The 18800-nt window shown below is 45.2% G+C and overlaps 2 protein-coding genes across 7 annotated transcripts; one reads left to right on the forward strand and one right to left on the reverse strand.

The window, feature by feature from the left end:
• Window positions 1-313: 313 nt before the first annotated feature.
• LOC122611613 (feline leukemia virus subgroup C receptor-related protein 2) lies at window positions 314-12685 on the forward strand. 5 transcript variants are annotated; one of them, XM_043784814.1, is made up of 10 exons: window positions 314-511; window positions 3419-3758; window positions 6022-6133; window positions 6292-6394; window positions 6539-6763; window positions 11066-11207; window positions 11338-11534; window positions 11604-11728; window positions 11930-12040; window positions 12217-12685. In XM_043784814.1, the coding sequence occupies exons 2-10, from the start codon at window positions 3614-3616 to the stop codon at window positions 12500-12502; spliced, it is 1446 nt and encodes a 481-aa protein (XP_043640749.1). In that variant the 5' UTR covers window positions 314-511; window positions 3419-3613; the 3' UTR covers window positions 12503-12685. The 5 variants fall into 5 exon arrangements, with proteins under 5 accessions (XP_043640749.1, XP_043640748.1, XP_043640750.1 ...); XM_043784813.1 differs by lacking the exon at window positions 314-511 and adding an exon at window positions 753-1287; XM_043784815.1 differs by lacking the exon at window positions 314-511 and adding an exon at window positions 753-1183.
• A 999-nt stretch (window positions 12686-13684) lies between these two features.
• LOC122611612 (anillin) lies at window positions 13685-18784 on the reverse strand. Of its 2 annotated transcripts, XM_043784812.1 has the most exons (12): window positions 18561-18784; window positions 18137-18451; window positions 17595-18074; window positions 17147-17513; window positions 16723-17082; window positions 16493-16664; window positions 16196-16331; window positions 15952-16128; window positions 15652-15870; window positions 15236-15599; window positions 14769-15067; window positions 13685-14706 (listed from the first exon to the last, which is right to left on the reverse strand). In XM_043784812.1, exons 1-12 carry the CDS (start codon window positions 18576-18578, stop codon window positions 13987-13989), a joined length of 3627 nt encoding a protein of 1208 aa, XP_043640747.1. In that variant the 5' UTR covers window positions 18579-18784; the 3' UTR covers window positions 13685-13986. The 2 variants fall into 2 exon arrangements, with proteins under 2 accessions (XP_043640747.1, XP_043640746.1); XM_043784811.1 differs by having other exon boundaries at window positions 17147-18074.
• Between the last annotated feature and the right edge of the window lie 16 nt (window positions 18785-18800).

Here is an 18800-nt window from a genome sequence, read left to right on the forward strand (position 1 = left end):
TACTCTTCAGCTTAGGCGGAATTAGTTGGATAAATAAAAACTACCTTTTGTTAAAATGTGTTTTTATAAGTATTTAAAATTCTAAAGCTGTCAACAATACATTCTAAATGTGTTCCATCCAATACAACTACATTACTTATTAAAATAAATGGGTTAATTTGTTTTCGCTACCCTAGTTTTTTTTTACTTGTAATAATAAATTATTCTTTTAACAATTTTTTATTCTAATCAGACAATATATATCAATATCAATATATCTCAATATATTGAGAAAGTTCCATTTAGAAAGCAAAGTGCTCATGTATGTACATATGTACATACATATGTATGTGTGGGATTGTCGGTTCAATCCAGCGGACGTTCCCTGTGCTGCGCTGAATCACGACAGCTGGACTTGTTTTCGATGAGGAGGCGATGCCAGAAATGAGTGTCCGTGCGCCGGGCACAGACGTAGATCCCACGGTGCCCGCCAAAAGTCGGTCACCTGCTTGACTGCGGATTTACAGCTGAGGTCTGGCAAACGTGTTTCAAATGTGTCACTCGATTCGGCGATAATTCGAAAAGAAAACAGCAATACTCGTAAACTCTGACTGCGAAATGCCCTGCGTGGCGGGCTAGGCCCTCGTAAAACAATCAAACGCCTGCGAGTCGCTGTTCTTAACCAGTTCGCAATCATTTATCACTCCGGGCCCGAAGCGCAGGGCACTCGAGGCGAGTGTGTTTGGGTTACTTAGTTGTCATCGACATGGTGAAGTCGAATCAGCTGTTGGCATCAATAACAAGTGAACGAGCCGAAAGCGTTTTGCACACCAACATTTGCGCTCTTGGCGGAGCGTCAAGCGTTTCGAAATCACTTTCAGTACCACTTTGTCCGTTCGCGATTGCGTGCTCCGTAGTCTTCTCTCCGGCGGCCCAGCAACACCACCTCCATCAGCTGCTCGGCTCGGAAGCCTCCGTGGTTGTGTCCAAGTGGGTGAAGTGTGCTCGTACAGCGGTGGTTCAAAGCGGGCGCCGACCCACGTTAAGGCCATCGGTTTCGGCCCCAACTATTGGCTCCGTAGAAATCCTCTTCGAAATGTACATACGTGCGTGTCTTTAAGAGCGGGGGCGGTTGAAAGTCAATTTCCGATGCCAGGCAATTCGGGAAGTTATTTACGGTGATTCGGAACCGCTGAATTTGCAGGTGCACTGAGGGAAATACTCGTAACCAACCCAACTGCAAGTTCCTAATAAACGATGCTAGAAGCATCGGAGTGGTGTTAATCTTTAAAAACGATCACTATAAAGGTGAAGTGCGTGAAAAACAGATTAGTAAATGAACAACATTTGTAGCAAGCTACTTTAACAAAAACAGAATTACAGACATTTCAAATATTTAGTAATGGGCTGCTGTATCTGGCCTTCCTTTGAAACTAACAACTTATAATTAGAAAAATATAAAAAGAAGAATATTTCTCCATAATTATTAGCTTGCATTTTTAAATTAATCACATGCTGCTTTGAAGGTTACTGACACCAAATTATAAAATGTTGTATTAGTATGTCAATGCAATTTTATATCATTCAACTTATTTATGTAGAAATCACCAAAATTGATTTAAAATTTGTATTACCGTACAATTTTAATAATATTATAAAAGTCCGAAACAAAAATCAATGCATGAATACATTTTCAACGTTAATGAGTCTTGAGCAAACCATTCAATGAAACATTTTCTTTAAAGCTGTGAGCTCCCACAATTATGTGGCTGCTTTTAAATGAGCTGTGAAACCGCTGTCTAGAACTCGTCTTATCGCAGTTTGAACACTCATCGAATAAAGCGATATACCCTCTCCATTAACAAGTATTTATCTGGACTAAGAAACACCCACCCCCCGTCGATTGTGTTGGGCAACCAGCAACTGTGACGCCAATCTCGAGTGTTTGAGAGGCCCTCGGATAATCAAGTTCTTGCGATTCATTGCGATCCGTGGTGCTCGGAAAGATCGGGGTCTTCGACTGTCGGCCATTATCACTGGCGGTTGTGCCAAACGACCTCCGGTTGTGCGAAACCAAAACTCAATGGGAAATCTCCCGTAATTTGCACTTAAAGAGGCAAATTGATTTAAAAGCAGTGATTAGGCATTTTAAATTCAATTGGCTGGCATGCGCTATCAGCGCCAGAACGAGCGATCTAATTAGCCGATATGGAAATGAGGAAAAACTGTTTGCACACGACATGTTTTTTACGAAAATCAGTTTCATCTCGGTGCGGCAAATGGCAATAAGCCATCGAAAAGCACGTGCCAAATGAGGCGGCGAAACTATCAGCGGTATATAAAGCCCCAAAATAGTGGCCCAAATGCAATCGGAATCCGAACCGGAATCCGGCATTCCAATTCGCCCATCCACTCAAATTATTTAGCGACGCACTCACTCACAGTCAGTCAACTGAGGCAGATTGCATTTGCCAAGGCCCGACGCCGAATTCGAAGCCAAATCCAAAGCTAAATCCGTCGTTAAGCCCAAAGCTCAAGCAAAGCTAAAGCTAAAAAATTTGAAAATCCGTGCTTGAAAGTCAGGGCAGAGCAACAAGTGGCATTGTGGGTGAATGCCGTGCTTAAATTTAACTCAATGGCTTTATTAAAGCAAATTGCAATGTCACAACAGCAGCAGATGGAAATTCGCGTGTAATCATTCCAGTCAACAAGCTAATTAAGGCATATTAATATCGGGCTTTACGTTTGTTTGGTTTATCCACAACCACAGCATTTTGGTTGGGGCTGAAAGATATCGGCCACCGAAATCCAATGGAAATTATTCAAAGTGCCTGGTGCTAAAGGGTATAGATTTTAATTTATGGAGCTTTTTGCTTGCTTAACAACTGGTTAACCAATAAAATGGGACATCAAATTTAAGTAGATTGGTGACAAAAAACGATACGAGTGTAGTCATATGATTTATAGCTGAAAGGTTATACATTACACTACAATTTATTAATTTGTTTTCCCATTTACCTAAGCAGTTTAATCTGAACTATTCCACACATCTGGTTATTATTTTAGTAGAATGTGCTGTTCTGGTGATGTCTGGTGTCAACTGAACTTAAATTGAATGCCAGCTGTTCTAGCTCAAAACAATCTCACATTAAAGACATGTCTCTGTCTTTTGTGATGCGAAAACCAGAACATTCAAGTTCATGGTCGACACACAATAGCCTCGTTAGCAGTATCATTTCACGCTAATCCATAAAAGCAAACGGATTGTAAGCCACAATGCTAAGTAACTTATTTCGACCGCAAAGAACATGCATGTTCTATACAAACACCGGTGGTTAGCTAATTTCCAAATTAAGCCTGTTGATGCCACAATTTAACTGAATTTGCTGCCCGCTTTCGCGCTGACTCCTGAATATTAATTTTTTTTGCCCGCTTGCAGAACCGCTTTTGAACATCAGCTGTAAGCTATCACAACTGCCCGAAAGAACAGAGAGCTATCCACCCAGAAGCTCAACGACACCACCGATCAGGAAATCTCTGCCACAGAACCACCGCCCACAACCACCTCCTGTCCCAGCTGCAAGCAACACCTCCCTCCACCACCCAACGCACACAAACCACCAGCGCCCGCTAGATGGATCTGAAGCACAGTGCGGGTGGAGCTGGCGAGAACAGCGAGACCTTCATTGCAACCAGCAAGTCCACAGAAATGATCACGCCCAAGGAGAAGGAAGGCAAGGGGGTCAAGGCGGTGGGTGGGCAAAACCCTCCAGCCGAAGGTAAGTCATATGCAATTCTCTTTATCCACAAAGTCTTTTATGCAAAGGATCCCATTGCATTCACATTCGCATATCCTCATCCTCTATCCTCACTTCAGATACCATTCTTTCACAAATGGTACCTTTACTTAGCTCAATATGTTTTTGACAAAGAAGCATGTTTTCAAAAGGAAGCAAAACTATATTAAATTTAAGATATCCCCAAACAGATTAGTCATCTTAGCAACTAGGTCAGTTATCAATACCGTATGCTATAACGTTTTTTAGAAACGGATCAAAAAATGTGCTTTGGCAGAGGAAAGGTAGCAACACTGATCGGTGGAAAAGTTAAACTTGCAAGACTAAGGTATGGCTATGTACTTGAGAACTTGAGAACTCAAATACAGATAGTTTCGAATCAAAATAGTTCGATCTCTCAAGCACTTGAAAACGTCAAAATGAAATCAGTTTTTCTGCGAATCCTACTAGTGACTAGTAATATGCTTTAAAAGATCACTTGACGTGCTTCATAGATATTATATACTTTCGAATAAATTCCTGTACCTTCTGCGTATTTATTTTTGGCAACAATTTGCATACCTGCGATCGCAATCTGAGCCCAATCTTATAAGTCCTGCAGTCCGCTCGCTCATCTGAGACAATGTGGGAGCAACCTGGCATTACTTAAGCACTTGCCTAGTTGGCATTTCATGCCAGACAGTCGCGCAGTTGCCTTGCCGCTGCAGCTGAATGTGCACCTGCACTTTGCATGTCGGACACGAACGAGCATTTTGGCCTAACTGCGCCTCCAGGTAGGCAATAGTATCGCCGTGTTTGTGATTGTGGTGCGGGTGGATTGTGATTGTGGGTGTGTGAGTGGGTGTGTGGGCGTATGAAGAGTGGAAAGGCTGTGCGCAGAGCTGGCATTTGTATGCATTGCAATCGAGGCATCTCACAACCACCACACCCAAATGCACCTGGCAAGCCTGCCAAAGCCACAGCCGCACATTCACTTAAAAGCAAGCCTGCTGCAAGCACAGCAAGAAAAAACTGTTACCTTATATAAGATACACCTTTTTTTAATTAAACTATGATCTTTAAAATAAAATAATTACAAAAAGAAATAATTTATTTAAAATCGAGCTCTGACTCTTGTTTGAACCAAAATAATTGTTTATTACCCTTTTCATTTTTAAATACAAAAACACATTGAATAATTATTGTTGTAATATATTCCTTCATATTTTTCCGGTGCACTGTAAACATACATATGTGTGGCCATTGTACCTGAATGTGTTTGTGCATACACGTGCTTTAACTGAAAAATACAAACAAAGCACGGCATCAAAGCGTTTTGTACTTTCAATGCCATGCAAGCCGAAAAGTTAGTGACGTCCCCTCTGAATTGTCACAAATTGGAACAAAAAAGATGAATATAAATAGAACCGAAGTCTATGTATATATATACAAAAGCCGATGCATACGATATACTGCAAAAAGCCATTTAATTCGAGGTGCAAACCAAGTACATTTCGCTAGCGGTGTATGTAGTTTGCCCGTTCTATTTATAATCAAACATTTTAATCATAAGTATTTGCTGGTGTTTCGTGGATCTCCTGGAAAAACTAAAAGTTCTTAAAAATGAACGAATTAAAAGCGAGTGTCACGAGTGCGTGAATAGTCTTTATATCCAAACCTAATTTAAACACAACTTTTCGTGTTGTTCAAGTTTCATTTAGGTCAAAGCAAAAATAGTTCGTTAAATGAACGTCATTTGCAAAAATCATGGAGTCCACGAATCGGAAATAACGAAAAAAAAATATTTATTAAGCTCGACAGTTAATGGGAAGTAATTTATGAATTCAACAGCTATTTCTATATACCAAAGATTTTACACCCCGTATAAACTTATAGACCGTATGGTATGACTTACAAAACTGACACTGGAGGCCTTTAAGATCCACATTTAGAGAAGTACCGAAAAAGATTCAAGGCAGCGCTGTCACTAACAAAGCAGAAAGGGCGGATTAACTTGTTACGATAATGGGGCGAAGGTGGGCACCATCATTTGCATGGATATTAGCTTCGGAGTAGACCTTAGGCCGGAGTGGAGGAAGTGAACTAGTGAGTAGTGTAATCCTGTCCTCTGATCCAGTTAATCCGCTGCAGCTACACGGGGTCCTCCGGTGCTTAATGGTGGGATGGGAAGCCTTGGGCCGCGTCACGAGCACTCTGAAGTGGCTTTCACCTGGCTGGCATTCAATTTCCACTTTCTATTTCTCAGGCTACAAAGTATACGCCCGACGCTGGGCGGTGCTCATCCTCTTTGTGTTCTACTCATCCTCGAATGCCATGCAGTGGATACAATACACCATCATCAACAACATAATAACCCGGTGAGTAAACGGGTTGCGAGGGCGGGTCGTGCGGTTCCGGCATCTTTCGTTAAAAGTTTTCGAAAAGCCCATTTAACCACTTGACTTTGGGGCTGCTTAAATTAGCTTCTCTCGCCCATGAAATGCCCCTATAATAGTCATTTGGTCCTATCCTGCAGCTACTATGGCATCAGCGACAAGTGGGTGGACTGGACGTCCATGATTTATATGATCCTGTACATACCGCTCATTTTCCCCGGCAGTTGGTTTTTGGATAAAGTGGTAAGTGCGGAGCTGCTGATGCAATTATAGAAAGGTTTAGCGCGTTCTACAATTTGTAAGGTCTCAATCACACTTAAAAGTACCCTAGCAGTTGCGATTCCTGTTAGTAATACCCCCACTGTTTCATTTGCGTTTCATCAACAGGGTCTTCGCATCACCGCCCTAGTTGGAATCGTGGGCACTTGTGTGGGGGCCTGGATCAAGGTGTTCTCGGTGGACCCGTCGCTCTTCTATGTGAGCTTCATCGGCCAGTCGATCGTGGCCTTGGCCCAGGTGTGCATCCTGTCGCTACCCGCGCGATTGGCTGCCGTGTGGTTCGGTCCGGACCAGGTGTCCTCGGCCACCAGCGTGGGAGTTTTTGGCAACCAGGTGAGTGGGCACCCGGAACACGCATACGACGCGTTGCCGTCGTTATCTATAGGATACTGTAATGCCATGTAAGCCGCTTCAGCATTGTCTTGTGATTTAGTGAGCCGTTGAATTTGCATTAACACCGAAAAGGCAGTGGCCCGCCTCCGACCCATTTTGCTGGATTGATGCAGCAAGTCGGGCAAGGCCAAGTTGGGGCGAGGGCCTAGCCCACTTCCGGAGAGGCGAAAGTGGCTCACTCGGACATTTTCGAGTCGGCTGGCCTGTGAATCCTGGCCAGTCAATCATGAAATTGCCCAAAAGAGTTGCGAACTGCCGCACAAGTTAAACAAAACCGACAACGGCAGGGACGACCCGTGCCACGCCTCTTTCCGCCTCAATGGCTCCCGTTGGTGATGCATGCGCAAGACTCTTTGAGTGGATGCAATTTGGCGCACTGCATCCGCATCTCTGGCCAGCGGCAAGAGGTTCAATTTATTCAGCAGCGACAAACAAACGAAATTACCTCACCGAAATTCGCCGAGCTTAAGTGATTGCCTGAGTACCTTCATTGTCGTCATCTTCCAATGGGACTTGACAATTGAAATGTCGCCGTAAGGGGAGGAGGAGGCTGGACGAGATGGGCTGGGGTGGACTAAGGTGGGTTAGACTGCGGTGGGGTAACATGCATTATGCGGTTGCAAGTGCACAATTCGAGCTAGTGGCCAACCGAGTTCTTGACTTTTGAACTGCATGATAACGGGAAAGCGAATTCCGTAAACCAGTGACGAGGACTTTTTTATTAACCAAAAACGAATTGGGAATGTGTCTGGAAACGATATTTATTTAGATGTTTCCCGAATTAAGGCCAATCTGTAGTTGCAGCCATTAGATGCATTTTCCTCGTTCCACTGCAAATTCCCAGTTCAAATGTACAACTATTTTTTTTGGATCAGAAGTAGTGTTATGTATAAACTGAACCGTTTTAAAATCAAGGACGTTTTTAAAGATAATTATTTATTCATTTGTTTTATTTAAAGCTACATTGGCTCAAAAAGTAACGTCAATTTTAGATATAAACTAAAGCGTTTCCTATAGTCGAGTTCCCCGACTATCAGATACCCGTTACTCAGCTATTGGGAGTACGAAAGAGAAATTTCAACATTCCTTTTGGCATATCGAAAGAAATTGGACAGGCAAATAATAAAACGAAAAAAAACCTAAATCTAAATCTATGTCTGCATGTTTTATCTTAACTTCCTAGCTTTTATAATTTCTGAGATCTTGCTATTCATACGGACAGACAGACGAACTTGGCCAGATCAACTCGGCTATTAATCCTGTTTAGGAATAGATATTACTTTATATGATAGTAAGCCCATTTACTATAGGTGTAACGGGTATAATAATTTAATTGTAAAATGTAAAATTTTGTATACCTTAGATAGTGTGATTTAAAATTTGAATTATTATTTACACAAAACTGAACATGCACATGCCACGGCATGGCAGATTGGGTGTACTTTTTGTTTCGGCCGGTTATGGGCTTAAACACCGCAAAACAATTAGGCCGCTTGCTTAGCCATCAGCCAACAGTGTCAGGTGCGCCGGTGATGAATGACAATGGCGCTGCTGCGTGAAGGACGGAAGAGGGTGCCTGGAAATGGGAATGGAAAAGTGGAGGGTATGAAGGATGTGGAGCAGTTTGCTTTTATGTTGATTTACGAGCGCGTCGGGCAGGAGGACTGAAAGTGCAAATATGGGGTTCAAATATCCAGAGCTGGCTTGCACCCACCTCCACCTCCACTTCCTCCTCCACCTCAACATCCACTGACATCCCGACAAGACACATTGCATCCTAAACGCACCTGTGTGTCATATTTGTCTTTCACTCGAATGCAGATGAAAAGGCTTATAATTTCCGTTCCCAGGTAGGAAGTCACAATGGGATGTGCCATTGTGGGGCTACGTGATGATGACGAGGATGGGGCGATGATGTGGAACAGTGGGCCGGAAGGCGAAGGACTTAAAGCCAGTCCGGGTAATCTCTTGCCGAAATGCCAAGCCAAACTTGTGCCCGAAAAGAAGAGCCTTCTAAAAAACGCAGCGTGGGGCCACGTAGATGGCCCACATACCGAGTGACATTGAAAGCGAACGCCCAGCCACCCACTCAATCGCCTTGGCAGCCTTATCTGGCAAGGACGACGCACCACACGCTCTTGGAGCATCCCGTCACCCCAAATCTCTGATTTCTGACTGGCTGAGCCGAGCTGAAACGGATTTGACGGAATGAGGAGCATTGTTGCAAGAGTGCTGAGCAAACACAGTTTCTTATCCCTCCGCTTTTTTATCCCCTCACGCTGCTTTTTTTCCGGATGGCCATGTAAGCACGGCCGGAACAAGTTGTGCCACCAAGTCGAAAATAACGTTCTCCAGGGCCGCCAGCGAACATTTCGCCGGATTGGCGAACCGGCAGTTCCTCCAAACGAGGCTCAGACGTTCGATCTGTCTCCAGCCGTATCAAATATTTACTCCCGATGCCATGGAGGGGCTCAGACTGCAGCCTAGGGTCCCAATTGAATGTCCTTTTGCGTTCACTCGTAAAATCCCAAATGGCCGAAACAAAGGGTATATGGAACGGGCGGGCACTGGGCGATGGAGATGGAGATGAGCTCTTGGCATCTGTCTGGTTTATGGCCAACCTCTCGAATACATTTATGCAAATGGCTGCAATTCTATGAATTTGCTCGGACTCACTTTAGCAAAGTATTTCAAAATCACATTTATTTTTCACTTGATTATACCAATCCATAGTTTCATTGCCGAATCAAGCGGACCTGAATAAATTTATACGTCCCAACAAACTGGAACCTTAACATTTATCGCGGGAAAATTTTCATTGAAAAATTGGACTTACATTTCTCTTCATAACGTTTGAATTGCCATGTCATATTAAATATACATCTGGAACTCCTTTTAAGAAGTTGCAGGACGGCAAACTATGATTTTCTACCTGAAAAGGGTTTCCATAAAGATAAGTCCCACCAATTGCAACGTAATTTGCGAAAATTTTCCGAGGTAAACCCAGATTAATGCGAAATATTTGGCTTACCCGGAATAATCTTGATTCTTATAGTTGCGCTGCCATAAAGTAGAATGGCAATCTCATAAGTAAAGTTGGCACAGGAAAAACTGATTATGTTTGCGTGCTCCATTAAACGGTGTCCCCATCCGAAACACGGACCACCTGCAGCTTCGGAATCGGTGTCTGTTTGGCCACGATAAAGCCAAAGGTCAGTGGGAATTGAGTTTTCCCCTAACCACCATAGGTTTTTCTTTGTTTGGGAAAACCAAAAGCTATTGCCAAAAAGTAAAGCTCTGCTGAGTTTATTGTGTGTGGAGCTGAGCAGTTCAACCGGCTGACATTTCCTTTGTCTTCCAAATGAAAACAATCGGGAGTCAGGTGATTATTTTTGTACAGAAGTCTGATGTTTCAATTCAATTAAAATATAAACATTCGCCGAAGGCTTTCGCTAATAAAATAATCCTGATATGCGACTGGATTTAATCTTCAGTTTCGAGGACATATTAATTTAATTTTACGCCACTAATAGCGCTTTTACGGTCCAATTTATTTTCCTGACTGTCAAATGTTACATACCGCCACTGCCGATTTATAGTTCACCGCCTAAACCGATTTAAGGAAATGAAAAAAATGTTTAATAAAATACCATTATCACCTGAGGAGCTCGACTGGAGGACACCCTAAAATCATGAGTATCCTTTCGAAAATAAATAAGAAGTAGTAGCTTCTTGGCGTTAAAAACGGTTTTATTCATTTCAAACTACTTGAGCGAATACATTTTGTGATAAAGAAAATGCTCGTTTCTCATCCGTTACATAACCCACATGATACCCCGTCAGTCCTGGAAACAAACAAAAAATAGCATGGCTCAACGTTTGTGCATTGGTGTGTGCGGAAAAAACGGAGCTGTCGCAGCCGACCCGGGTGTACATCTATTTTTTCCCCTGGAACAGCACAAACTTTGACGCAAGCAAAAACAGAGAGGCAACCGAAAAGCAGTTACTAGGGAATCCACCATACCATAAGGGCAGTAGTATGCATCTATCCGGGCCAGGCCCACCATAAATCAATTTCACAGTTGCAGCGTAAATAACACCAGTCCAAAGGGTTGGGGCGGAGAGGAAAGTACGGAAGCGGGGCAAAAAAATGAGCGGATTTAGAGACAGCGTCGGAACCGGAAACAGATTTCCCTTTGAGCAACTTCCGTACTATCGAGAAACTCGCCCTCTTTTTTCCAGCTGGGTGTGGCCGTGGGCTTCGTGCTGCCCCCTATGCTGGTGCCAAATTCACCGGATCTCGAGACGGTGGGCAGTGATCTGCAGATGATGTTCTACTTGGTGGCCGGACTCACCTCCATCCTGCTCGTCCTAATGGTGATATGTAAGTTTAAGTCTTCAATGCGCTAAACACTTTAAACGGCTAAAGTGCCTTCAAAATATTTACCATCGTTATCATTCGATCTTTACTCATACAAAATAATAATCCCATAATAAATCTCTACTTTCGTCAGTTTTCCAGGACAAACCACCCACTCCTCCATCCGCCGCACAGGAGGCAGCCCAACTCTTGGAAAGTTCCGGAGCGGAGCAAGTCAGCTTCATGCAGTCGCTGAAGAACCTGATGACCAACCGAAACTTCATCTTCCTGCTCCTCTCCTACGGCATCAATGTGGGCGTCTTTTACGCCATTTCCACGCTCCTGAATCCGGTACGAGCGTATACTCTCACTCGATTAATGAACAGCTAATGGGGTCTTATTTCTGCGATTTGTTTCCAGGTGGTGCTGAAGTATTATCCCGGCCACGAGGTGGACGCCGGACGTATTGGCCTTAGCATTGTGCTAGCCGGGATGCTGGGCTCCGTGGTATCGGGCATTGTGCTGGATAAGACGCACAAGTTCAAGTGAGTATAGCCGCAAGCAGCTTTCGAGGGCTTTCCTGAGCATGTTCGAAACTCATTAAGCATACGAATTGTGGCCCCGCTGAGAAGGGGCTGCTTAAGAAAACTTTAGCATAGCACTTGCAGAAGTTGTTATTAATTGAATGAGGGGCTCTCAATGCTTAATATGCGAAACTCTATGCGGTTAACCTCCATTTCATCCAGGGAAACGACGCTGGCGGTTTACGCGCTATCAATGGTGGGCATGTGGATCTTCACCTTCACCTTGGACACAGGTCACATCGCGGTGGTCTATCTGACGGCATCGCTGCTGGGGTAAGTCCAGTCAGGCAAATAGGTTTAGCTAGGTTTCATATTTCTCCTTGATTTCCTTTTGGAAGAGGAATTGAGATCAGTAGTTGTTTCAATTTGTATATTATATATTATATAATTGTGATCAAACTACACGCAGACAACTCTTAATGATTACTCTGTGGCTTAATCCCTCACAGCTTCTTTATGACTGGTTACCTGCCTGTGGGCTTTGAGTTCGGAGCCGAGCTGACCTTCCCGGAGCCTGAGGGCACCTCCTCCGGACTGCTTAACGCCTCTGCCCAAACCTTCGGCATATGCTTCACGCTCTTTTACTCGGAGCTGTTCACCACGTTTGGCGACATCGCCGCCAACATAACCATGGCCGTAATGCTGATTGTGGGCACGATAATCACGGCCATCACCCAGTCGGATCTGCGGCGCCAGAACGCCCAGGTGCCGGCCAACGGGGCTGGAAACCCATAGAAAACTTAGGCCGATCCGGCGACAGTCTTTTATGTATAGTATTCTACGCATATCGTTTTACTGATTAATTTATTTGATTGTTTACTGTACATTCCGTTGTAGTCTTAAGTGTTGAATTTTAAAATGTTCATTAAAGGTGCATAGCAACATACACACGAACACGACACGCACACCACATACCAATATGAGTAAGCTTAAGCAGTTATTTTTTCAATTTTATATTGGCCACCGATTACGGTTTAGTCTTTAGGTTAGATGAATTTAAATTCAGCAGCCCCGAAACTTGCATCGAAATTGAGCTTTATCTTTGTGTTGCTACTGCACCACCAACCACAGCCAAGTCACACAGTACAGACAAGTGTTATATGGAAATATGCCCAGTATTATACCCCTAATATTCTAGAGAACGTTGACAGTTTTATTGCTAAACGGAGTATCCAAAGCAGTTTGAGGCAGTGTATCCGAATCCAGCGAATGCATTACCGAACAGTAGCTGCTCTCGTCTTCGATTGTTCCCTCCTTCCGCAACAGAGTGTGTACATAATATACATAATTGTATTTCGAACCTGATCCACCGAGGGCGCTGCTACTGTTGTACAAAGCACAAGTATATCCTGCATATCTGGCAAACTGTAATATTTTGGAGGATTTACAACAAACAGCAGATTCAAGTCAAAATATATACATACCTATACGAAATATATATATCTATACATTTGATAGCGTTGTGAACTAGAGGAAACCCACACTAAACACTCCGCCGACGGCAATGCGTAATCCACTTTTGTAGATAGCCTTTAGGCCGACGGCCAAGTGACAAACGTAAGGAAGTTATCTTCGACTTAAAGTCAATTCAGATGGCCAAGGAGCAGACACACTGAACTACCTGACATGAACCACCTACACAGTACAGAAAACCGCGCGAGACGTTTATCTGAAACGGATGCGGAACAACCTGGCGCCGAAGCCGAGATAAGCACTAGAACAACCGGCGTCGTGATAACACGCAAGCTTTAACTCTCACTTGTTGTTAGATTTCGAATGGTCAGAGATAGAAAGATAGTTAACATGCGGAAGCCACGTAGCGATTTCTTCATAACCATGAGTTCTTGCAAATCGATATATGTGTATGTAAATGTGTACGTGTATAAAAGTATTCAATAAAATATTAAATAATCAGTGTCGAACTGGCGTTAGTTTTCTAATGGGTTTTACACATATTATATATTTAGCGTGACATCCTAAATTTAATGTACATATGTAAAAAGTTATTTAGACAATACTTTGTCGATATAGACGAACACGAACGTGTCCCACTCCAAGATGGACACGAATAATTTGAATCGGAAACAAAACAAAATTAATGCCAATGCGAACGCGATTAAAATAGTAAATTGAGTAACTTAAAAAGAGAAAACTTTTAACAACCCTCCCGTTTGTTGTCATTGTCCGTTCTGCTGACAAGATTGCAATGGGTCAGCATGTCAGTGGGTGGTTCCCCAAGCGCGCAGCAGTGTCAGTGCCTTGTTTAGGTAGGCGCACCATTCCTCGCGCTCCTCCTTTGTGTCGGCTGAGAGAAGATGGCGTACCGTGGTGGTACGTCCGTTGGGTACAATTATTAATGACTCTTGGTCCGTCTCCAGCGCCGGTCGTTCACACTCCAGCAGCATGGTGTTGAGACGGGCGCAAATGTCCCGCGGTGCAGTGGTCACCTTTTGGGAACTGCAAGAATTCAGATCTATGCTGCCCATTGGCGTCTTGCGCTTCTCATCATCCGGGTACTTCCAGTAGTTGATTACGGAGCCATTCAGATAGCACCAACGACGATGCCATGCGCCAAATCCAGAGATGTCTTCGAACATGGTAAGGAATCCTTTGTACTCCACACTAACGGATAGTTCACAGTTGACCTTCATATGAACCACACCCTCCAGGGGACTAACGCCCAGCACCTGGGTCAGCGTCCACGTAGTGCGTTGAATTTCACGCAGGGAGAAAATTGCAAAGCCGTATTGCACCAGCTGCGGCGTCCGTACCACATGTGGTCCCGCCGGACTTTGTACTGGTGGCATCACCAGTCGATTCTCGCCTCCCTTTTTCTTTGGGGTCTTAATGACTCCCTTCTTGTTCAAGTTGATGTGGTACTTAAGCTCGTGCGGCAGCTGATCGCGTTGGGCTAACATGCCATAAATTTCTAGTGTGATCTGCAGGCGAATTTTTTACAATTAGAAAGAATATTTGCTTTAAAAAGTGTTTCAATATTTACCCTGAAGTCAGCATATACATTATTTATTTGCAAGACATCGGGAAACTTGACTGATAGCAAACCAGGCATTGTGGGTACCGTCTTGGTGGCCAGCACGTGCTCATTGTACTTCAGAAGGCACACAAGATGATGGCCGTTAATGTTGTTAGAGGCCATTTTACGCACGTACTCCTGACGCAAAGGAATGGTTATGTCCTTGACCGTCAGTAGGCCCTTTTCTTTTGGTGCACCCACCGGACGAATACTGTTCTCAACTCTTAAACGCTGAACTTCATCTAAACATGCCTGGCGTCGATGGGCTGCAAGGGTATGAGATATAAGCTACATTTGACATTGGGACTTTAGGGTCCTATTTCAAATTGCCAATTCGGTTTGGAAATCAACGAGCATGAGCACGTGTAAAATTTAATATATTTCCAGGCAAAATACTCGAATACAATACGGACAAATGAACGTAACAAACTTACTTGCAAGAAGCAGATATCGCTCTCCCTCCACGGACTCTGTGGAGCCGGAGAACTCTACGGTGGCAGCGCAAAGGTTCAGGGCCTGACTCGCTTGCCCTATCACCTGCTGCTGCTTGCACACCTCGCTCAACAGCTTTTTGATCTTGTCTTGTGCCTGTGAGGCATCGTTTACTTCCCGCGCATTTTGCATCTCTGCATCGTCCTCGTCGGTCTGGTCATCTATGTCAGTTGCTGCACCGGCGTAACCAACCTGCTGAGGAGAGTCGTACTCCAGTCTGTGCTTGGCATGACAATCGCCAGCTAGGGCTGATCGCATTACCTGCTGCTCTCGACAGATCTTGCGAACCGGTGTGGAGCTGGAGCTCTATAATAAACTATTACTTAGAATTTTTTTTAAATATAATTAGTTAACTTACGTTGGCGCTCTGCTGGCGGCGATAGAAGCTGACCGTGTGCACCAGGGTAACGAGGTTGTCGTTGTCCTGGTTAACACTTAATTCCGACTTGACCGGCTGGGCACCACTGAGCAGCGGCGTCTGCAGGTCTATCATCTCATGATGCTCATCGATAGGCGTGCAAGAAGAGGCAGGATTCTTTCGGAAGGAAAAGCTGTTTGAGGCCGTGGTTCCTTTGCTCTGCCAATTTAATTTAAGAAAAGACGTATGTATAATTTTATTGAATTGATAGGCAAAGAAACTGATTTAGTAAGTACTCACGCCCAAGGACAGACGACTGCCATTTGGCTCATCCCCGCTGTCGCTCTGGTCATCCTGAGTGCTGCCGTAATCCTCGACAAGTGCTTCATCCAGATAATCATCGATGCCCGCAGAGACCTGCGACGAGTTCAAAGAGCTGTCGTCGTAATACATGTCCTGGTCCGCATAGCGCACAGTCTAGAAAGGTGTGAAATCTTGTTAATGGAGACCACCCCCTGTGTTGCCAGTTTCTACCTGCACTTACCTTCTTGCCCGGCTGCTGTTGCATCTCCGCTTCGTTGCGCTGCACTGCACTCATTATCTCGCGGCCAAGACTGCCATTGCACATGCCGGCGCTACTGTCCTCAGTCTGCGACTGGTCTTCGGACTCATCCATGCAACTGCACGAATCAAAGATAAACGGTTAGTTAAAAAAGCGATTTTATTGTTGGTCTTGTCTAGGGGATTGGGTTTAAAGCTATGTGTCATATGCCTATCAGTCTTAGAGTGCTACTCGATGCAAAGTAGAAATAGCAAGCAGGAGTAACATTTGTCAGCGCACCTTTCGGTTTCCTCCTCATCCAGTTGATGGCTGTTATCCGTAGCTGAGGCAGTTTCCGCGGCGCAGCAGTTGTCACCGCTGGAGTCGAGGTCGGACAGGGCTGGATAGAGTCGATCCGAATGCGATTTGCGGGCTCGCTTCGAATCCTCGTCAGTGATGGGCGCATCACCAGCTGAAATTGCCGATGTATAAGGACAAGTCCTTAGAATAAGGGTTTAGTTATTTCTTACGTGATCGCCTCTTGCTGCTGGCGGGTGAGAGACCAGCGATAGGCGGCGGTGGAGGCGGTGGCATGGGCCGCACTACTTTGCTAGGAGCTGGAGCGGGAGGTCGAGCTTGAACAGCCCCCGAACTGACGGATGGTTGAATGTCAAAGAGCTCCTTTTGTTTGTTAAAGCGATTTGAAATAATCTGCATGTCTTCCTGCCGTTGGCGATCAATGTCCTTGATTCGCGTCTCTGCACTTGATTGCGCATTTGCCACCAAAGCGGCCACCTTGTCACGCAACTTGCTTTCAGGTTTTGGCTTGGTCGATGCAACCACGTTAGTAGCAGCGGCAGCTGTCACCGGATGTACTGCAGCTAAATGTTCTGTTAACAAAGGAAAATTAGTATTGTCGCTATTATTAAAAAAGGAAAGGCCCGCTAAACTTACGTTTCACCTCTTCCGCTCGGATTTGTGTAATACTGGGACCAGATCCTATGGGCGCCATCGGCAACATCGCTTTGTTATTGCCCGTTTCGAATAGCTTCATGCGCTCCTTCAGCGACAGCTCACAAGGATCCTTTTGGTTGCGCAGGCCTTGCGACTGTCCACCGGTTCCCTTGTTTTCAAAAAGAGCCGCCCGTCCGGAAACCAAGCCGGATTTTACACTAACCGCAGGCGCTGGTGTTGGCTTGGGCGCTGGTGCAGAAGAGACAAAATTCTTGGCGACCTGGCTGACCGTAGTTGATTTCTGCAGCACTGGTGGCTTGGCAGTTATTACCGCCACTTCCACTTTGGAGGCTGGTGCAGCCTCTTCCTGTTTGGCATAATCATATGTGTGTTTAATGGTTGATGATTCGCGGCGTTGAAAACCTTGTGCCTCCAGAGAGCTTAATACCTTGGGATCCCACTTCAGCTGCTTGGTCCTGGTAGCCTCGTCGACTTCGTCCTTCTTGGGTGGCAGTGGAGCTGGACCCTTCTCGGCCCTACGGCTGGACAAATGCGGTTTCGGTGGAGGTGCTTCGAGGGGTCTGTGCACTTCGTGGTGCGACGTGTCATCCTCCCACTGGTTAATGGTGTCCGCCAAGGCGGCCAGTTTGCCCAACCGTTGTTTGGGTTGTCTGCTGCTACGGTTACCACAGTCATCTTCCTCACCCGTTGTCACATGGAACTGCCCCTCGGTTCGGTGGATTGGCGACGATAGATCATCCGTGTTTGAGTACAGGGCACCCATGCGTTGCAGTCTGCTGCGGGAAGTGTCCCTTAGTCTGGCTAGGGGCTGGTTTATTGGTTCCGCCTCCAGAAGAGGATTTAGAGCACCTCCTTCCTCCTGCTCTTCGTCATCCGTCACCTCCTGCTCTTGGATTTCAACTTGCACCTGAAGGATGTGCAGCAAGGATAAACAAGAGGAAAAAACTAAGTTCAAGAGAGAGAACTTACACCAATTGGCTTGTCCGTGGTTATGTTTATTTCGATGCCCATGTCCAAGTTTTCCTTGTTTACCGCTGTATAATGACGCAGCGGCTTGGCCGGCGAAGCCTCCAGCGTGGCCTTCCCCAACATTATAACCTTTCCGCCGCCGCTGGCCGTGCTCTGGGCTCCAGGCGACCGGCTCCTCGGGGCCTGGACCCCAGCATCCCCGCCTGAAGAGGAGGCGGCGGAGGAGCTCGGAACGCTACACTCGGCGAGCGGAAATTTACTGGCGTTGCTGATGCCGAGGGCGCGACTGCGCTGTTCCGCCTTCTCAAGCATGTGCTGCAAGTGAACATGGGAAATGCCAATGAAAATCCGCGTGTGCCAGCACTAATAACTTTGCAATCCCAGACAAAGGGCTTCGTTGTGTGCGAATTGGCCTGAATCGTACCTGAGTAAACGGGTCCATTGTTCTTGCTGCAGCTGCAAATGCAAATGCGAATCGTTATTGCGCGCACTATGCTATTAAATTCACTGTACAGCTCCACACTCAACGTTGGCAATATTCGACGGGTGTTTGTTTATTACTGGCGGGCTTCGCGTCCGTTTGCATTCGAAATTATGCGCGTCGCTTCTGCCCGTTTCGGCGGTTGGCTTTTCAGATGTGTTGAATAATTTTAAAACGACGCGC

This window comes from Drosophila teissieri, chromosome 2L (assembly GCF_016746235.2).
Source record: "Drosophila teissieri strain GT53w chromosome 2L, Prin_Dtei_1.1, whole genome shotgun sequence".
Lineage (NCBI taxonomy): Eukaryota > Metazoa > Arthropoda > Insecta > Diptera > Drosophilidae > Drosophila > Drosophila teissieri.

Bases quoted from the DNA above. Each gene is read 5' to 3' on its own strand.
- LOC122611612 (XM_043784811.1), bottom strand. The intron at 18,075-18,136 runs GTAAGTTCTCTC...CACATCCTTCAG, and splicing joins CCACGGACAAGCCAATTGGT to GTGCAAGTTGAAATCCAAGA. The intron at 17,083-17,146 runs GTAAGTTTAGCG...CTTTGTTAACAG, and splicing joins CCGAGCGGAAGAGGTGAAAC to AACATTTAGCTGCAGTACAT.
- LOC122611613 (XM_043784814.1), top strand. From the start codon at position 3,614: ATGGATCTGAAGCACAGTGCGGGTGGAGCTGGCGAGAACAGCGAGACC. The intron at 6,764-11,065 runs GTGAGTGGGCAC...TCTTTTTTCCAG, and splicing joins TGGGAGTTTTTGGCAACCAG to CTGGGTGTGGCCGTGGGCTT. The intron at 11,208-11,337 runs GTAAGTTTAAGT...TACTTTCGTCAG, and splicing joins GCTCGTCCTAATGGTGATAT to TTTTCCAGGACAAACCACCC.